We start from the raw sequence: 15,795 nt of genomic DNA on the forward strand, positions 1-15,795 counted from the left end.
CAGGAGGGATAGAGAGCCCCTCAGCCCTGTTCCTTTCAGACCAGAAAGTGTCAAAGTGCTGTTTACAGAGTGGTTGCTGAATTAATGGCTTAACAGCAGCAGTCAAATACTTTTTTCCTCAATAGATAGATAATATTTTTGGGGGAAATCCTGCAGTAACAGTTCTTGCTGATTTTTGGATTTCTTTCTTCAGGCGGGCGCCTACGGCTACTTTCCATGACAGTAAGCACAACATTGTTCACGTACACTTCGATGCCACCAGGGGATGGCTGCTGACCTCGGGGACAGACAAGGTTATTAAGGTAGGAGCAAGGAAAGTGCTCTAGCTCCTGTACTTCATTTCCCTTCCCTCTCCCGTGTGGCTGCAGGATGTCATACCTGCCTTCTTCTACCCAGAGACTTCTCACTTGTGATTTGGGTTAGGATTTGTGCCCAATAAGGACCAAGGAGGTCTTGGTCTGTGAAGTTCTTGCCTGAAGGGGCTGGGACAGGAGCTCACTGTAGCTTTCCCTTGAGAAAGACCAACTGTTTCTCAACATGCCAAATGTCAGTGTGAATAGATAAAGAAATAGCTAAAATAATGACTAAGTTACAACAGTTTGAGTAATTTAAAAAAACAAAATCCTCACAATGTGTTATGACTGTTCTGATCATTGAAGTTAGTTATGTAGTGGGAGTTCTTTGGTTTCTTTTAAGGCCAGCTATGAACCTGGCTCATACAGGTGAAAGCTTGTGACATACAGAATGCCATTTTGTCAACCTCCACCACTCTGACATAAGTGCTGGAAAATTAAATCAAACTTCTTCAAACTTGTTGCATCCACCTCTAACCATGTTGCCCCTCTTAATTAAAAAAAAGGTGTAAATTATATTATATAAAGGTTCTATTTTTTTCTGTATTTTATTGCCTTTTACCAATATTCATTATGTTGTTTTATTTTATTGTATTTAACAGTTGTGGGATATGACACCAGTAGTGTCCTGATGTTACATCAGTGGAACTTGAAAGGTGATATTTACAGAAGAAACGGATTTCCTAACCCCAATTATACTGCAGAAGATAGATAACACTGGGCACATATGGCAGATGAGAAAGGAACTAACGTGTTTACAACTTTATGTCCTCTGCTTGATCCAGGCTGAACATTTGCACGAAGACTCTTTCCACTTCTCAAAATATACAAGAAGGTATTTTTTTAACTAACGGTTTGTACGATCTGACTTTGGTTGTCTTGAGTTTGTTTGGAAAAATCTGTGTGCAGTGCAATTTTTAGTTTTTATATTTCAGTATGTCAAGATACTTGCTGCTTTGTACAGAGGGTTCTTGGGTTGTGTCTTCCTCTGTGAGTTTTTGGTGTCAACAGACTGTGTAAGGCAATTGGCTCTCCCTGCAGCCAGTACCTGTTGGTTTGGGATATTTCTCCTGTCCATGCTCTCTCCAGAGGAGGAAATCCAGGCATGGTCTCTGGGTGCATCACTGAGGAGCTGATGGGCTATTGCAATTCCTAAAAGGGCTCTACCATCTACTTGTCCTAGAGGGCATCATCCAGAGAGCATTTATTGGTCTGTATAATCTTCCTGCCTCTCCCTTTGCTGCACAAGTCGCAGAACCAGGGGTCAGGTTATGCAGCAACTGATTTCTACAGAAAACTGAAATTGTTTTCCAGCTCAGAGCTAAGGAGCACACAGACTTGTTTGAGTTTGATGATGCTCACAGTCTGATTCAAATAAAATTATTGGCAACAGGAACTTTTGGGAGTGTGTGCATGGAGGGGGGCAGATCTAAAACTGGTCTAGATCTGAAAAGTCTGGTTTATCTCTACCTCTACCTTTACCTTGCACAGCAACATTTCAGCATTTATACCTGTCTGTGTTGTTGAAGATGAATTTTGTTCTTCCTGTTTTCCATATGGTTAGTCATATTTATTTTTTTAAATGCTGATGGTTTTTATTAATTTTCTCTATAGACCCAGAAGTGATATTGCTGAATGATGCCCATTGTCCTGTTGTCATACTTTACAGTTTCTCCTAAAAATAAACAGTATTTGAAAACCTGGATTGACCAAAATTACCTTTTTAGAATACATTGTCACGGTGAACGAACTAAAAAAGCCTTTTTTTTCCAAAGGGACCTTCTCTGAAGAGCCAACTCTCCATTCCATTAATCCATGTTATTTCTTAGCCTGATACTACTCACACACTTCAAAGAAACTAGTGCAGAGAATTTGCTCTGCAAAGGCTTTCCTGCATCTCCTGTGTCAGCAGGCCTTGTGATTCTAGCTACTCTGACACAGCACATTGGGGGTGCTCAGCCTTGCCCTGTTTTGGACTTCCCTTCTTCCCTCTGTAGTGGGGAGGCCATGACATTTGCCACTTCAGAGCACACTGCTACCTGGAGAAGCCTTGTGTCCTCTCTTGAGAGAGAATGCTAAAATAAAATAAAGCTCCTCCTTTGTTTGCCCAGCAGCAATTCACTTTTGAGGGAAAAAAAATATGGTTACCTCAATTAATGGCATTAATTCTGGTCGAGTGAGCTGCTGCAGTAAAGGGTGAGTGGAATTCTGTGTTCATGCCACAGGACTGCTATGTATTTTGAGGGAAAATTCTCTTCTTAAACATCTTGTAACCTGTGATGAAGCATTTTGCAGTCATGTTCTCTGAAATAACACCACCTTGGGTTTCCTGGTCATACAGTCTGTTGTTGGTTCCCCTCTAGACAGCATATTTTAAAGCATATTTTCAAACATAATTCACACAGTACTATTATTTTTCCAACTTGAAAGTTGTTTTCTCAGTCTTCCCACGTTCTCTCCTGGAAACTAGATGCTTGTTTCCTCTTGGAATGCTTTTCATTACACCTTGTGCATGTTTTCTGATGACTGAAGCGTTCCTGGCTGCCAAAGCTGTGCAAGATGAGCAAGTGGCCTGCCATATTTCATTCCAGCAGGAGAGTATGCAGAAAGCTTTGCTGAACTATGGTGTTCCATGTTCCCTTGGGCTCAGGGCCTTTGGCCAGAGACCTGACTTGTGCTGTGCAGGGAGTGCATCTCATGGTGACAGAAGCACGGGCACACAAAGTGAATTTAAATTGCTGTTTAGTGCTCGGTTCCCGAGGAGACAGCACTGGCACCAAGGCTGGGACTCCAGCATGAATTGTGCTCACACTGATGGAGTGATGGACTCAGCAAGCTGAGGATCTGCCCCTGGGTCAGCGCCTACTCCTGCATGTGCAATGTGCAAACAAAGGTGAAGAACTGATTCCAAAGGAGACTACATTGCAGAATGACTTGTTTGGACTGTTCTGCAATAAACTCATGGCCACTCCCCCCTTGTCTTCAAGGAGTCATGGTTTCAGTGTTGCTTATATGTGGATGTGAGTTATGCAAAACTGTTTTGCAGAATTTTCCTAGTTGTTCTTTCTCATTGAATGACCTGCAGGTTATCTGGATTTAAGCTAAACATCTCCTTATCTTACAGTCTCAGGACAGACTGCTCTGGGCTTAGAAAATTATATAAACTGCAAGTGAAGCTGAGGGGGGAAAGAAAATTTGTTCCTTTGCAATGCCTCAAGACATTAGAGATTATGAAGGGAAAATAGATGCATCTAATTCTGTAATTCTTTTACTTTCCAAATGAAACAAGAATGATTTGACACTAGGAGAGTTAAAATGCCTGCCTTCCTCTTCTGCTGTGTTAGAGTAGCAACTTCATTTTCTTCTGTCTGCTTGATGCATACAAAAAGGGATCTCAGCCGCCTGATCCTTTTTTTTTTCTGTTTTGCTTGCTGAATAGTGAATCCAAGCTTTTTTTATGAATTTCACTGTTGGAGGGTGGGAGGAGGGTGTATTTTGATACAGGTATAAACTATGCAGTGCCACGTACCTACGCACACTCTTAAATGAAGCCAAGCCCACTTTCCCTGGGGCTGCTGAAGGGCAGTACCTTTTAGTGATACCTCATGCTGTGACAAGGGGCACACAAACATTGATAGCCTCCCTCTGCTCTACACATCAGAAAAGATGATTTTCATTTCTCCCTTAGCTGGTGCTTCCTTGTGGGAAGTGTTCTCCAGAGCATCTCCCTGCTATTCTTGGTTTTAAAATGAGCAGTGTCTGTAGGGCTTAGGCAGGTGATGGGGCAGGTGCTGGTCACATACACAGTGCCTGAGCAGTTTGCTGGAGTCACTTGTGTCCCAGCTGGCCCAATGTGAGCACCAAACGTCAGTCTTTTAAAGCTGAAAATATTTAGGTGAAGGGAATAGAAGGTGGGCATCTGCTTGCAATGTAGCATTGATGGTCCTCCCATCTGCCAGAAGACTTAATGTCATGGTTAGATGTTGAAACAGAGCAGTGATAGGGCTACAAGTCAGCCAGTCTGACAGAGGATAATCCTGAACAGTGACATTGGTGACCCTTGCCTGCAGCTACTTTTTGCAGCCAAGCCCAGGTGACCTCCCTGCTCTGTCCTCTTGAGGCCATCACCTGAGTGTCAGCATGTGGGCTCTTAGTACCTCAGTAGTGGTTACTGCACTTTGCCTGAGAGGGTGGCATGGGCATCTCCAGTACTGGGAAAGGGAGGGATGTGTTCCCTCTGAGTGGGGGAAATGAAACCACTGTGTGGAGTCCAGCAAAGGAAGGGCCACTGAGATGGTGAAAGGTACTGGAGCATATCTGGGAGAGCTGGGACTGTTCATCTTGGAGAAAAGATGGCTCAGAGGGATCTCATCAGTGTGTATAAACGCCTGAAGGGAGGATGCAAAGAGAAGGCACTGGTGTCCAGTGACAGGGTCAGAAGCAATGGGCACAAAACAGAAACACAGATTTCCTCTGAACATCAGGAAACAGTTTTTACTGCAAGGGTGACTGAGCATGGGTACTGGCCAGGCAGGTAGTTTGTGGGTTCTCCATCTTTGGAGAAAACCCAACTGGACATGACCCTAGGCAGCCACCTCCAGTGACCCTGCTTGAGCAGGCCCAGATGACCTTCGAAGGTTCTTTCCCACCTTGCCAATTCTGTGATTCAAAGTCCACTTAATGCCTGTGTCTACTCTATTGCTTAGAGAAGGAAAAAAGAACTATCTTTCCTTAAATCTAAACTACTACCAAATTAGTTACTAACAAATTAGCAAATATTACTAATGTCTGGCCTTGCTGTTCCAAACAGGATTTGCATACCAGCAACCAAAGTTCTGTTTTGTAGCACACAAGAAATAGGGCTACAATGTGTGGTTTTACAGCCATGTCCTTTCCAGGAGACCACATTGAGCACATGGGATGTTTTTAATTAGGACTTAGAAGATGCAATGGTAACAACAAACTTGATCCTTTTTTCAGGATGTATTGATGTGCTGAGTCCCTTCAGTGATCACCTCTTAGGTAATATTGAGGAAGACAGAGGTTTTTCTCTTCAAAATTTCATCTTGTGAATGTTGGCAGGAAATCTTTGCTCCTCAAAAGATAAAAAAATGTCCGTAGCTTGCCAAAAACTTGAAGTTCTGGGAGTTGAGATTAACTTTGTGTGATCACATGTGGCTTTTCATTGCATTTTCCCAGTTTGGGGATTTTCCCTTGTGACCAGTCTTTGGCCATCTCTGAAATTTTGTTTGCTGCAGGACACATTGTACTACTCAGAAGAGAAAGAGATTGAGTTCAATTGAAATTGCTGCCAAGTAGGGACATTGAACTCAAACCAAAATGAAAACAAGAGAACACATTCCTGGCAAAGTCAGTGCAAAGAGGGGACACCAAGAAAGAATGTTATCAGCATACAAACAAAACCTAAAAAAACCAAACCAAAAATCACCTACAGTATAGAAATGAATATACATCAGAGCTGTATAAAGACAAACCTAACCCCCATCCCCACACTGTAAGCCAGCCAGCAGCCATGGTCCAGAGCCAGAAGCCACAAGGAACATAGAGTTGTTCCAGCTGATGAAGATTTGACTTCCATTTCTTGTTCTTTGGTTCAATTGCCAAATAATATTTATCTACCTCAAGTAGTTTTTTCAGGACTTCAATATTAAGAGGATGTGGAAGAGACATATTACTACTGAGATGGAACAGAAGAGGTGTCAGGCCTTATGAAGATAGTCTCTCCAGTTATTTGTTCTTTAGATATTGCATAATCTGAATTTATTAAAGGGTTTATCACCTTTGTACTTACATTTTATCACAGGTCAGAGTTTCCTTCAGATGTGAAAAACCCATTGCTAACACTCCTATTTTGTCCTGTCCCAAGAAAATTTTGTGGGGTTGCCACAGCCAAGTAATTAAGAAATTTTTGCAAATAAGTTCACAAACTCCTTGCTATATCTTTGTCATTAGCACTAGTTTTGGGTGTGGTTTAGCTTTCCAAAAGGCTGAGCCTTGTTTCTGACTCTGCTTGGTAAGTTGTCATACTGACTAATACCTCATGGGCTTTGCTGTCTTTTTGATTAGAGGGATTTTATATGAAAAAAAGCTCTTACTGGCTTTTGTTCAGGTCAGTGTTTTATATGAATGCTGCTCAACAATTTGACTTTTTCTACCAACTACATTGTAACACTTTCCAGTACTGTTCCATTATGTAAATAAGTGTCTCCCATGTAGCTGAATAAATTGTGGTATCTTAACCCCACTAAATTAATTTCTATCAGCTTTTGGCTATTTCTTTTCCTTCTCTATGTGTGTAATGAGGAATTTGGTTTATTGAGTTTTGGCTGGAATCATTCACCTGCCTGTTCTGTAAATTGTCATAAAACTGACAGTTGTTGTATGGACATGTCTTTTGCCTGGACCAATTCTTGCCCTGAGTGCCTGGCAGTGGGTGAGCAGCCCAAGGAAATGGTGTCTGGGCAGTGGAGAGGAATTGCATGATTTTGTGCATCACTCCAAGGCTCCCTGTGGATTCTGAACTGAAAAGTAAAGGGAAGATGCTCAAGATTTTTAACCATCAAAGAAAATGGCACTTCCTGGGACCTCTCTCCCTGAAGTTTGCACAAGTGCAGGTTTTACCACTCTTCCCATTTGGACAATATTTTTATCTGTGCAATGGCACTGCTGGTGCAGCAAAGGTCTGAATTGTTTCTCCTGGCAGCAGGGCAGAAACCTGTCCTGCTGAAGACCTTTGGCCAGGCTGACACTGTGCCCCTTCGTAAAGCTGAGCATTAGCTTGTGTTTTGAGAGAAAACACATTTCCTTCAGATGAATACATCATTTTTCTTTATCTGATGGCTCCCTCTAGAGAGAGGAACATAAATACTGACCTACTTCACAAATTTAATGTCTTGGATTTGATCACTTTTAGTCCCAGAAGTGTTTTTGTTGCACTTGCTCCCTATCAGTTTCAGCGCCTTTTAAAAGCCTTCTTTCTCTCATTGTGTAGATCATTGCTTTTTGGGTGACCACAGGAAGACAGAATTTTCAAGTCATCTTCGTTGCATTTTAAAATTATCTCCTATAATCAGTTGCTGGCTCTGCTCAAATGTGCCCAGAATTACTTTTCCCAACAAAGCAAGAGATGGAAGCCTGAGACAAACAGGGAAATACTGTGAGCTGAGCTCAGGAGGATGCAAAGCTGTGCACTGCCAGAGTGGAAACTGCCTAGCTAAAATGACTGTGGGTGGATGTTGACCAGCACTAGTTTTAAATAAGTATGATCCAGTGTCATGAGATGGGGTGCTTCATTTTTGCAGAAAGGATGTGAGAGTAACACACAGAGGAACTTAGAGATTGAACTGCTTCCTAGCTGCCCTCCTCCACTGTTCTATCAGGTTGTTCCCTGAAAGACTAACTCCAGGTTCACTCTCCACTCACCAAGTTCAGCCCTGCTTAAGGAAAACTAGTACTGCTTCAAGTGCCATGGCTTTTGGAAAGGCTTTGTCATTACAAAAATACAAATTAGTGCTTGTACTGACAATTGAAATGGCTGGGATTATCCCCCCACCAAATTAATTCATTTACATTGAGGTTTTCAGGACTGACTTATCAGGCTACAATGAAGGGTTTAGCAGAACTAACTCCCTTTGAGCCCAGGCAGTCCATATTCAAATCCCACCTGAGCCTTGTTTAACAGGAAGGGGTTATTCTGCTCACACCTTGTTCCCACTGAGCAGAACGCAGAAGCTGGAGTGTGTGTTAACTGCAAATGCCAGCAACTGGTATTTGCAGTTTACTCCACAATTGTGAGGTATGTATGGGAGTGCCCCCATTCAAAGGCAAACAACAATTTTTTGCACCTTTAATCAACAGCTTGATTTAGTTTATTGGGTTTTTTTAAACAATGACTAAACATGACCCAGATAGGAAACTAAAAACAAAATGCAGTTTATAAAATTGTTTGATACCTGTTACATTGATATCCTAAAATTGTCGTCCAAGACAAAAAGAGAAGTTGCAGTGGCCCCTGCATCACTACAGTCAGTCCTCTTGTCCTGCTGCTGGGCTGTACCTTCCCATGAGGATGTAGGGAAATGACCAACTCCACATGAGCTCTGTGGTGCTACATTCCTGTGCAAGATCCCTGAGAGCAAAAACTTCCCAACTAGGTGACTTCACAAAATGAAGAAAATGTGAAGCCATCAGAGTGAGGTCACAGTCATAAAAGGCTCAAGGCTGCCACAAGAAGTGTGGGGCTGCACCTGGACTGGAAAGGGTGGCAAGAGCAGCTGCTGTGCTTGTCATTCCACTCCCAGGAACCAGGTGTGCTCTCAGCCTCCCAGTGTGCACTGCTTAGCAAGGACCTGTGCCACCTTCACCTTCTGGTCGTCTGTCACTGGATGCTATTTTAATTTTGTTAATAAAGTTTTAAAAGTGGAAGAGGAGACTGAGGGGATACAATCACAATCTGCAACTTCCTTGTGAGGGGAAGAGGAGGGGCAGACACTGATCTCTTCTCTGGGGTGACCAGTGACAGGGCCCAAAGGAATGGCATAAGGTTGTGTCAGGGCAGGTTTAGGGTGCATATCAGGACAAGGTTCTTCACCCCCAGGGTGGCTGGGCACTGGAACAGCTCCCCAGGGAAGTGGTCACAGCACCAGCCTGACAGAGTTCAAGAAGCATTTGGACAATGCTCTCAGGCACATGGTATGACTCTTGGGGCATCCTGTGCAGGGCCAGAGGCTGGACTCTGCTCCTTGTGGGTCCTTTCTGACTCAGCATAATCTGTGAGTCTGTAAAAGTATTCACTTACGTGAAGGTGCAAGTCGTTCTGGACTGCATTAGGCAAATCCTCTCACTGGCTTGCAGCCACAAGCCATGTTTACTCTCGTGGAATCGGGCTGAAACAAAGCATCAGCAGGACCATAATACCAAAGTGTGTGACACTCTGGACTTTGTTTCTACTTGCTGTTCCTGTGGTTTAGTTCTTTTTAAATCAGAAGTGCTCTTAAACCATAGCATGTTGCTCTTTGACACTGTGACCAAACTGATTAAAGCAGTTTTCTTAACTTTGGCTTCATTTTTAAGCTGTGACACAAAATGAAAAATATAGGCTATTCAAATACACTAGTGCAGAATGTGGACTAAATTGTGTTAAATATACACATATATAGTGCACAGTTTTTACTTTTATGAACTATTTAAATACCAGTCATTAAACTTTTCTTCTGTACTGCAGAGCTGAGAAGCAAACTGATGTAAATACTAAATAATACAAATGTTTTTATTAGCCTTGCAGCTATTGGGTTAAGAAATGTAGTTACTATATGTGCTTCCAGCTATGCTCTTGTTTTGGGTAACTGTATTTAACAGTTGAAACCACAGAAAATGTTAATACCAGATTTGCAGGAAATAAACCTCTGTACAAGCCTTGCTGTTGTTTTCTTTCACTGTAGTGCAAGAAGGAGTTAAGTTTATAAATGAGGCAATAACTGGAATGCTGACCCAGGAGGAGCTGTGACAGCCTGACTTGTCTCAGCACTGCTTATCATGGGAAATTTTTCTCAGGGCCTCTCTGACAGTAAAATCTTCTAAGGAGATTGACAATAGGCTGAAAAAAGCAGTTTTTTTTCTTAAACTGATACTTAATAGGAGATCTTTATAGGAAATACCATCAGCCAGGAGGAAACTAAATACATAAAGTAGACAGAAGAAGCTCCCCTCTGTCCATCACCAGTCTTTAGCTGCCAGGCACTGCAGAGAGCTCAAGAACATCTGTGTTATATTTGTGTTTAGGTCCTTGGTCCTACCACACTGGTGTGAGCCGTGTGTGAAACAGTGCAGCAACTTGGGGGGGGTTCTGGAGGCAGCTCGTTAATAAACACATTCAGTTCAGGAGAAAAGGTGTTACCTTTGTTAATAATAGTCCTGGCTTTGCAGTAAATCTGAAATCATTAAGACAAAATGAGTCCCCCCAGAAAGTCTAAGTGTGAGCTCATTGTCTTCAACACTCTTAGAAAGATGCAACACTATAAGTGGTTTCTTAAACTAGATCCAGTAAATCCCTGTGAAAAAGCCCATTTCTCCCTCTAGTGATTTACAGTGAGAAACTCAGTGAGTAATTCAAATGTCCACAGATCAGGTAGGATGAATCCTGTTCTCTGTGTCTGGAAGCAAACACATCCAGACAAAATACAAGCCTCTCATCAGGAGGTGGATTCTCCTCTAAAACCTGTGCCACACCAGTTCTCACCTTCCTCTCTTAATCTATTCACAATGATAAAACAATTCCCTTAATCTCTCACAGAAATGGCAAGCAGGTACACCTTAGCATGTTTCTTTTTGTGCCTACAGTCATGCAGCCATTTCTCTGCTGGATTCAGCCATGTCTGGGTGTGTTGTGTTGAAACCTCCTACTTCATGGTATTTTGACATAAATGGGATAATATTTAGCCCTGCCTCCATCAAGTAATGTGGAAGGCATTTGGCAGTGTTCCTAAATTCTTGCTGTTTAAACATGAGGAAGCAGATCACTTCTGCATACCGGCACTAATTTATAGAAACTAAAGGCCATGAGGAATCCTTCCCTTTAAGCTAAGCAGGCCCTGCAAGAGAGTTTCTGCATTCCCAGTTACATGCTTGAACCCAGTCATCCTCATACAGTGAAGGAAGACACCAACCTGTCAAATACAGCAGTTAAAAGCTGTTTAAAATATTCCCACTTCTTTCCTGAAGTCCTTCACGAAGGCTACTGAAAGTACACTCCTCTGCATTTCTCTGTGCTCAGTGTTTTAAATTATCTAGGTAACTTTACAAAGTCTCAGGGCTTATTTTAATGCCTCTCATTTTTTCTTCCAATCCAAAGAACACAACCTTAGTGTGTCTTGAGGCAGCAGCTGCATATTCACAATGGGAGAGACTTGGCAGCAGAGAAAAATTACACAGGTGCCACTCTACTACCTCATTATGAGAACACCTGAACCTAATTTATTTTTAACAGGCCTATGGCATCCTACTTCCCCTCAACAGCACATTACTGTGTAATTAGAAGATTTGTGGTGACACTGTGTCAGGAGAGACACTAAATTCCTGGAGAAACGGATTTAAACTTCTGGGAGAACTCTTCCAGCATCTCCATTAGTTTCTCTTCATCCTCTGGTGGACTGTGGGTGTATGCTAGGGGTAAGTGTGTAGGAACTGGTTGCCTGTCTGGAAGAAAAGAAGAGAAAAAAACAACCTTATGGGTACATTTAACTCTCTTATAGCAGAGAGGAAGTTTTTTTGATAGACTCTGTACTGCCCAAACATACCTCATGGTCTTGAAGGCAGGAAAATTAACCTTCTAGATACCTGTAAATAATGTTAGTTAAGATATCTCCTAAACCAAAAATTAAACCAATTTGTATTTTGGAGCTGGAGTGATTTTTCTGTAGCACAATATGACCTGGACTGTGCAGCAAGCCCCCATTTTCAGTTGGAGACATTTTAGGAAAAGGAAGACTTCCTTCTGGGGTTATGCCTGTCACTAGGGCAGCACCTCCAGGCAAAGACCAATAGCTGGAGTTTGCTGCTGCAGGCAGAGGATGCTTTTGCACTTGAAACAATATTTTTTCTTGCCTCCTGGATAACATTTCTAGTAATGTACAAATTCCCAGCTGGGACTTTGTAGTTAGGATTATTTTCAATCTTAAAATGCTTACTTTCATCCTTAGAAACAACAGTTAAATTCTAAACGCAAAGGAACTTGGGCTTATTGCTCAGTCACCACAAGTGACACGTATCCAATTACAATACATTTCTAGTAATGTACAAATTCTCAGCTGGGACTTTGAAAATAATCCTAACTACAATCTTAAAATGCTTACTTTCAACCTTAGAAACAACAGGTAAATTCTAAATGCAAAGGAACTTGGGCTTATTGCTCAGTCACCACAAGTGACATGTATCCAACCAAGTTTGCTCAGTTTGATGCTTTGCTTGGTTTTCCAGATGTGATGCCTGTAAATCTGTAAATACAGCTGTTACCACCATCCACTCTAAGGGATCTTCCCCTCCAAATCATGGTGTCTAGAGCCTGGGAGCTTTACAACAATGCTGTCAGGTGTCTGTGGAACAACACTCAGAGCACTGGTGCAGCACTGTTAAGTCTACTTAGCAAGCCCAACTTCCACAGCAGCCAGCTGAGACAAAAAGAACAACCTGTTGCAACCCTGGGCAGCAGCTTTCCCTAAAAACCTATCAGGCTGCCACTGGGCTCCCCAGGAGAGCAGAGGTATTTGCCCTCTTAAGAGCAAATGTTTACCTGACTGCACACACCATGTAACTTCTGCTCATGGAAAACTGAGGAGAGAGAGGAATGTTTCCTTCTCCATCACTGGTTATGAATGGCTTCCCACCTAGCCACAGTACTGCCAGTAGCCTGTGCTAAAGTTTGGGAACTAGGTATGAAAGCCAAGTTCAGCATCACAGAGATATGCTTCTAGTCTTTGGAAAGCAGGTCTCTGTTAAGCATTTTTTATATATTTTAGCAGAATTAGAGAATTCTGGTAGTACTAGTCATGTTCCACTTCCCTTTATTATTTTCTCAGGAAAAAAAAAGAAGAGCTGGCTTTGGTTTGCTTTCAGAGGGAACAGGAGAAGAGAATGCAGAAAATGGAGAGAAACTTGACTGATTTGGAAAATGGCTGCCTAGGATCAGAAGCGTGGGGTTTGTGGCAAAGTGCTCCTGCACCCCAAAGCCTTCACTGAAAGGGCCTGAAGAGTGCCCATGCTAAGCTGTGGCTTCCAAAAGGCCATAGGAGCAACAAATAAATTACTTCACCACTGTTTGATAAGCACAAGACATAGACTCAGAACTTCTCTTGCAGCTTTAAGAGCAGTCATGCCAGGACCAAAGCTCTCAAAAGTAAGTAGCTTTAGCTGAAGAGGCAGGGCATGTTCCCTGTTCACCAAAGCTGGGAGTAGAAAAAGGCCAAAGGGAAGGGCCTGGTGGAATTATGAAAGAAACAGAAAGAACAACTGAGCAGAAGCATTAGGACCAGAAGAAAGTGATTGGAGTTTTTAAAAGGAAGGCAAAGCCTGGTTCTACAAAGAAGGCTGACCAGCTGGGATGTGGGGTTTCCATATGCACCACATGCTGCCAAGAAAAATGCCCATTTAAGTATCTGTCAGCCAACCCTGTGTGACTGTCTGTGGGACAGAAGGGACAAAGTCAACCCAAATGCAGAAAAGTCTGAGCTTCCTGCATTCTCCATATAGAAATTCAGTGAATCAGGATTTGAGTGCACTAAGAAGCTTCTGTAAGAAATTACCCTGAGCTTTCTCTTTCTGGACTGACCTGCATCACCACTGAGGCATCTCTGCTTCCAGCTGCTCCTACAAAGATGCCTGTCATTTGCCTGGGAGAAAAGAAAGGCTCTGCTCTACTTTTAATTCCCTAAGCTCACAGTGCCAAAAATGCCACTGTGCTCAAGTCTTTGCCCAGTGTTAGAGAAAGGGGGAATTGGCAGTTTTAGCTAGCATGGAACAATGGGAAGAAGAACCTGTCAAAGCGGAGCCAACTCCCAATGCTCCATGAGAAAGATGCTCATTTCCTAGCATCATAAAAGCTGCTGTTTGACTGCTGTGATTCACCTTCCCTTGGCACAGTCCTACATGCAGCCATTTTCATTACAAAAATCCCCAGTCCTCCCTAAAGAAATGCTTTGAAGTCTCTATCAGCTACTTTAGAGGACAAAAGCAGGAATATAACAATTTAACACAATGCTCACTCGAACACTTAGACTTGAAACAACTTTGAGGAATGCTTTATCCTTTGCACAAGCTGTCTGGTGTAGCCTTCATCCCCTTCCAGGCCAGACAGGGATCCTCAGCTCAAGCAAGCTGGGGATCTCCAGTCTGTGCACTGTGAGACACTGCTCCTTACCTTGGAAGAACAGGCCACTGGGCAGCTTTGTTGCTTCAGCAGACACCGCCAACCACAGGACGGTGTCAGCTCCCTGGGCCTCGGTGCGCAGCGAGCTCTTCATCCTCTCGTAGAAATCGGGCATGGACGACCTCACAGCTGGAAAGGACAACAATGCAATGGTGGCCTGCCGTGCAAGGCTTTTCACACACACACACACAACCACCAAAAAAACACCACCAACAAAAAAAGTCAAAAAAACCAAAAGCACAAACCAGTTGACACACACACACACAAAAAAACAAAAACCACCAAAAAAACACCACCAACAAAAAAAGTCAAAAAAACCAAAAGCACAAACCAGCTTGAAATTGGCATTTTGTGTGTAGGAAGGAGAACAGCCATCTCTGGAGTTTAGAGAAGAAAATGAGTATTTCCCCCTATCTGGGAGTAGGATGGCTTGTGGGACAATAGCACTAAGCCACCAGATGATCCACCACTTGTTTGTTTGGGTCAAATTACAGGGAAAAAATAGACAACAGGATCTGTAAGAGGTTCCTCTGCCAATTCCATTCTAAACCGTAAAGATGACAAACATGGGGAAAACAGGAATTCCAAAAAGCAGTATTGTAATGAGATTTTTAGCTCTTCTTTTCTCACCAGTTTTAGGAAACCAGTTGCAGCACTGTATTTAAAAATTGCTTACTTCCTGTCTAAACTCTGGTTTCATTTTATTTTGTCCAACAGATGGTGACTGAGGGCCCATTCAATGCAGGTGTTTATTTTTTGGGGTTGGAGAGTCTTTGAACTTTAAGGTGGGATAACTTTATGGCTCATTAAGTTTGAAATCTGTAAAGGAAGTGCAAAAATAAATGTATTTTAAAGAAAAAGAAATACCAGGATATTTAGTTGGAAATGGCTATTTTCAAGCGTAAAGTAGAAAGGGTAAATGCTTCTGTTGTCAGAAGCAAATTTTGGAAACTGCATCCCTATAAAAGACCTAGAGATGTAACTGCTATTCTGCATCCCAAGCTTGGGCACTGGGGGCTGGAAACACTGGGGAATGCAACATGCATAGTGCATGACTGATGCTGGCCCACCTGCTCAGGCACAGTCACTGAAGAACAGCTGCAGCTCAGACAAAAGGCTGAATGGCCAAACCTTCTCAACAGCAGTAAATGTTAAGAGGAAGAGCAGAGGGCATGCACAGTGGTACATTCTCCTACATGCCCTCACAAATTCCCAGTGTCTGCACACTGGTACTTACAGAGGCAGAAGCTCCATCTGTGTGTTTAACAGTTCCACTACAAATGTAACTTAAAGGTTACCTTTAAGAACTGTGTCTCTGCTGTGCATTTGTGCAGGGCTGGAAACATTCACTGCCCGTTATTATTCTCTAGATATAGACACTGTGCAGAATAGAGCCACCAAGGGGATATAAAACTACTCCAGGCACCAGTTTGAAGAAAATAAATTATTGCACCTGTTGGAAAAATATACTAGGAAGTTTCATTTTTCTTTGCTTTTAAACAA

At 42.5% G+C, this 15,795-nt stretch overlaps 2 protein-coding genes across 9 annotated transcripts in view; one reads left to right on the forward strand and one right to left on the reverse strand.

The window, feature by feature from the left end:
• The window catches only part of WDFY2 (WD repeat and FYVE domain containing 2), a 61,286-nt gene extending 57,955 nt beyond the window's left edge, over positions 1-3,331 (forward strand). Inside the window, exons 11-12 of the mRNA XM_039716727.1 lie at positions 194-302; positions 956-3,331. Of these exons, the coding sequence (XP_039572661.1) occupies positions 194-302; positions 956-985 (139 nt within the window). The 3' untranslated portion in view covers positions 986-3,331. The remainder of the gene's footprint in view (positions 1-193; positions 303-955) is intronic.
• The window catches only part of DHRS12 (dehydrogenase/reductase 12), a 44,837-nt gene that overhangs the window by 5,615 nt on the left and 23,427 nt on the right, over positions 1-15,795 (reverse strand). For 3 of the 8 annotated variants that reach the window (XM_039716736.1, XM_039716734.1, XM_039716728.1), the window contains 2 exons: positions 14,284-14,421; positions 4,834-11,567 (listed from right to left, as the gene is read on the reverse strand). In XM_039716736.1, coding sequence (XP_039572670.1) covers positions 11,440-11,567; positions 14,284-14,421 — 266 coding nt within the window. In that variant the 3' untranslated portion in view covers positions 4,834-11,439. Of the gene's footprint in view, positions 1-4,833; positions 11,568-11,668; positions 11,709-12,182; positions 13,757-14,283; positions 14,422-14,574; positions 15,746-15,795 lie in introns of those variants that run through there. The other 5 variants (XM_039716729.1, XM_039716731.1, XM_039716730.1 and 2 more) reach the window with 5 other exon arrangements.

The sequence above is a fragment of the Passer montanus genome, unplaced genomic scaffold (genome assembly GCF_014805655.1).
Source record: "Passer montanus isolate IOZ18808 unplaced genomic scaffold, ASM1480565v1 scaffold36, whole genome shotgun sequence".
In the NCBI taxonomy this organism is placed as follows: domain Eukaryota; kingdom Metazoa; phylum Chordata; class Aves; order Passeriformes; family Passeridae; genus Passer; species Passer montanus.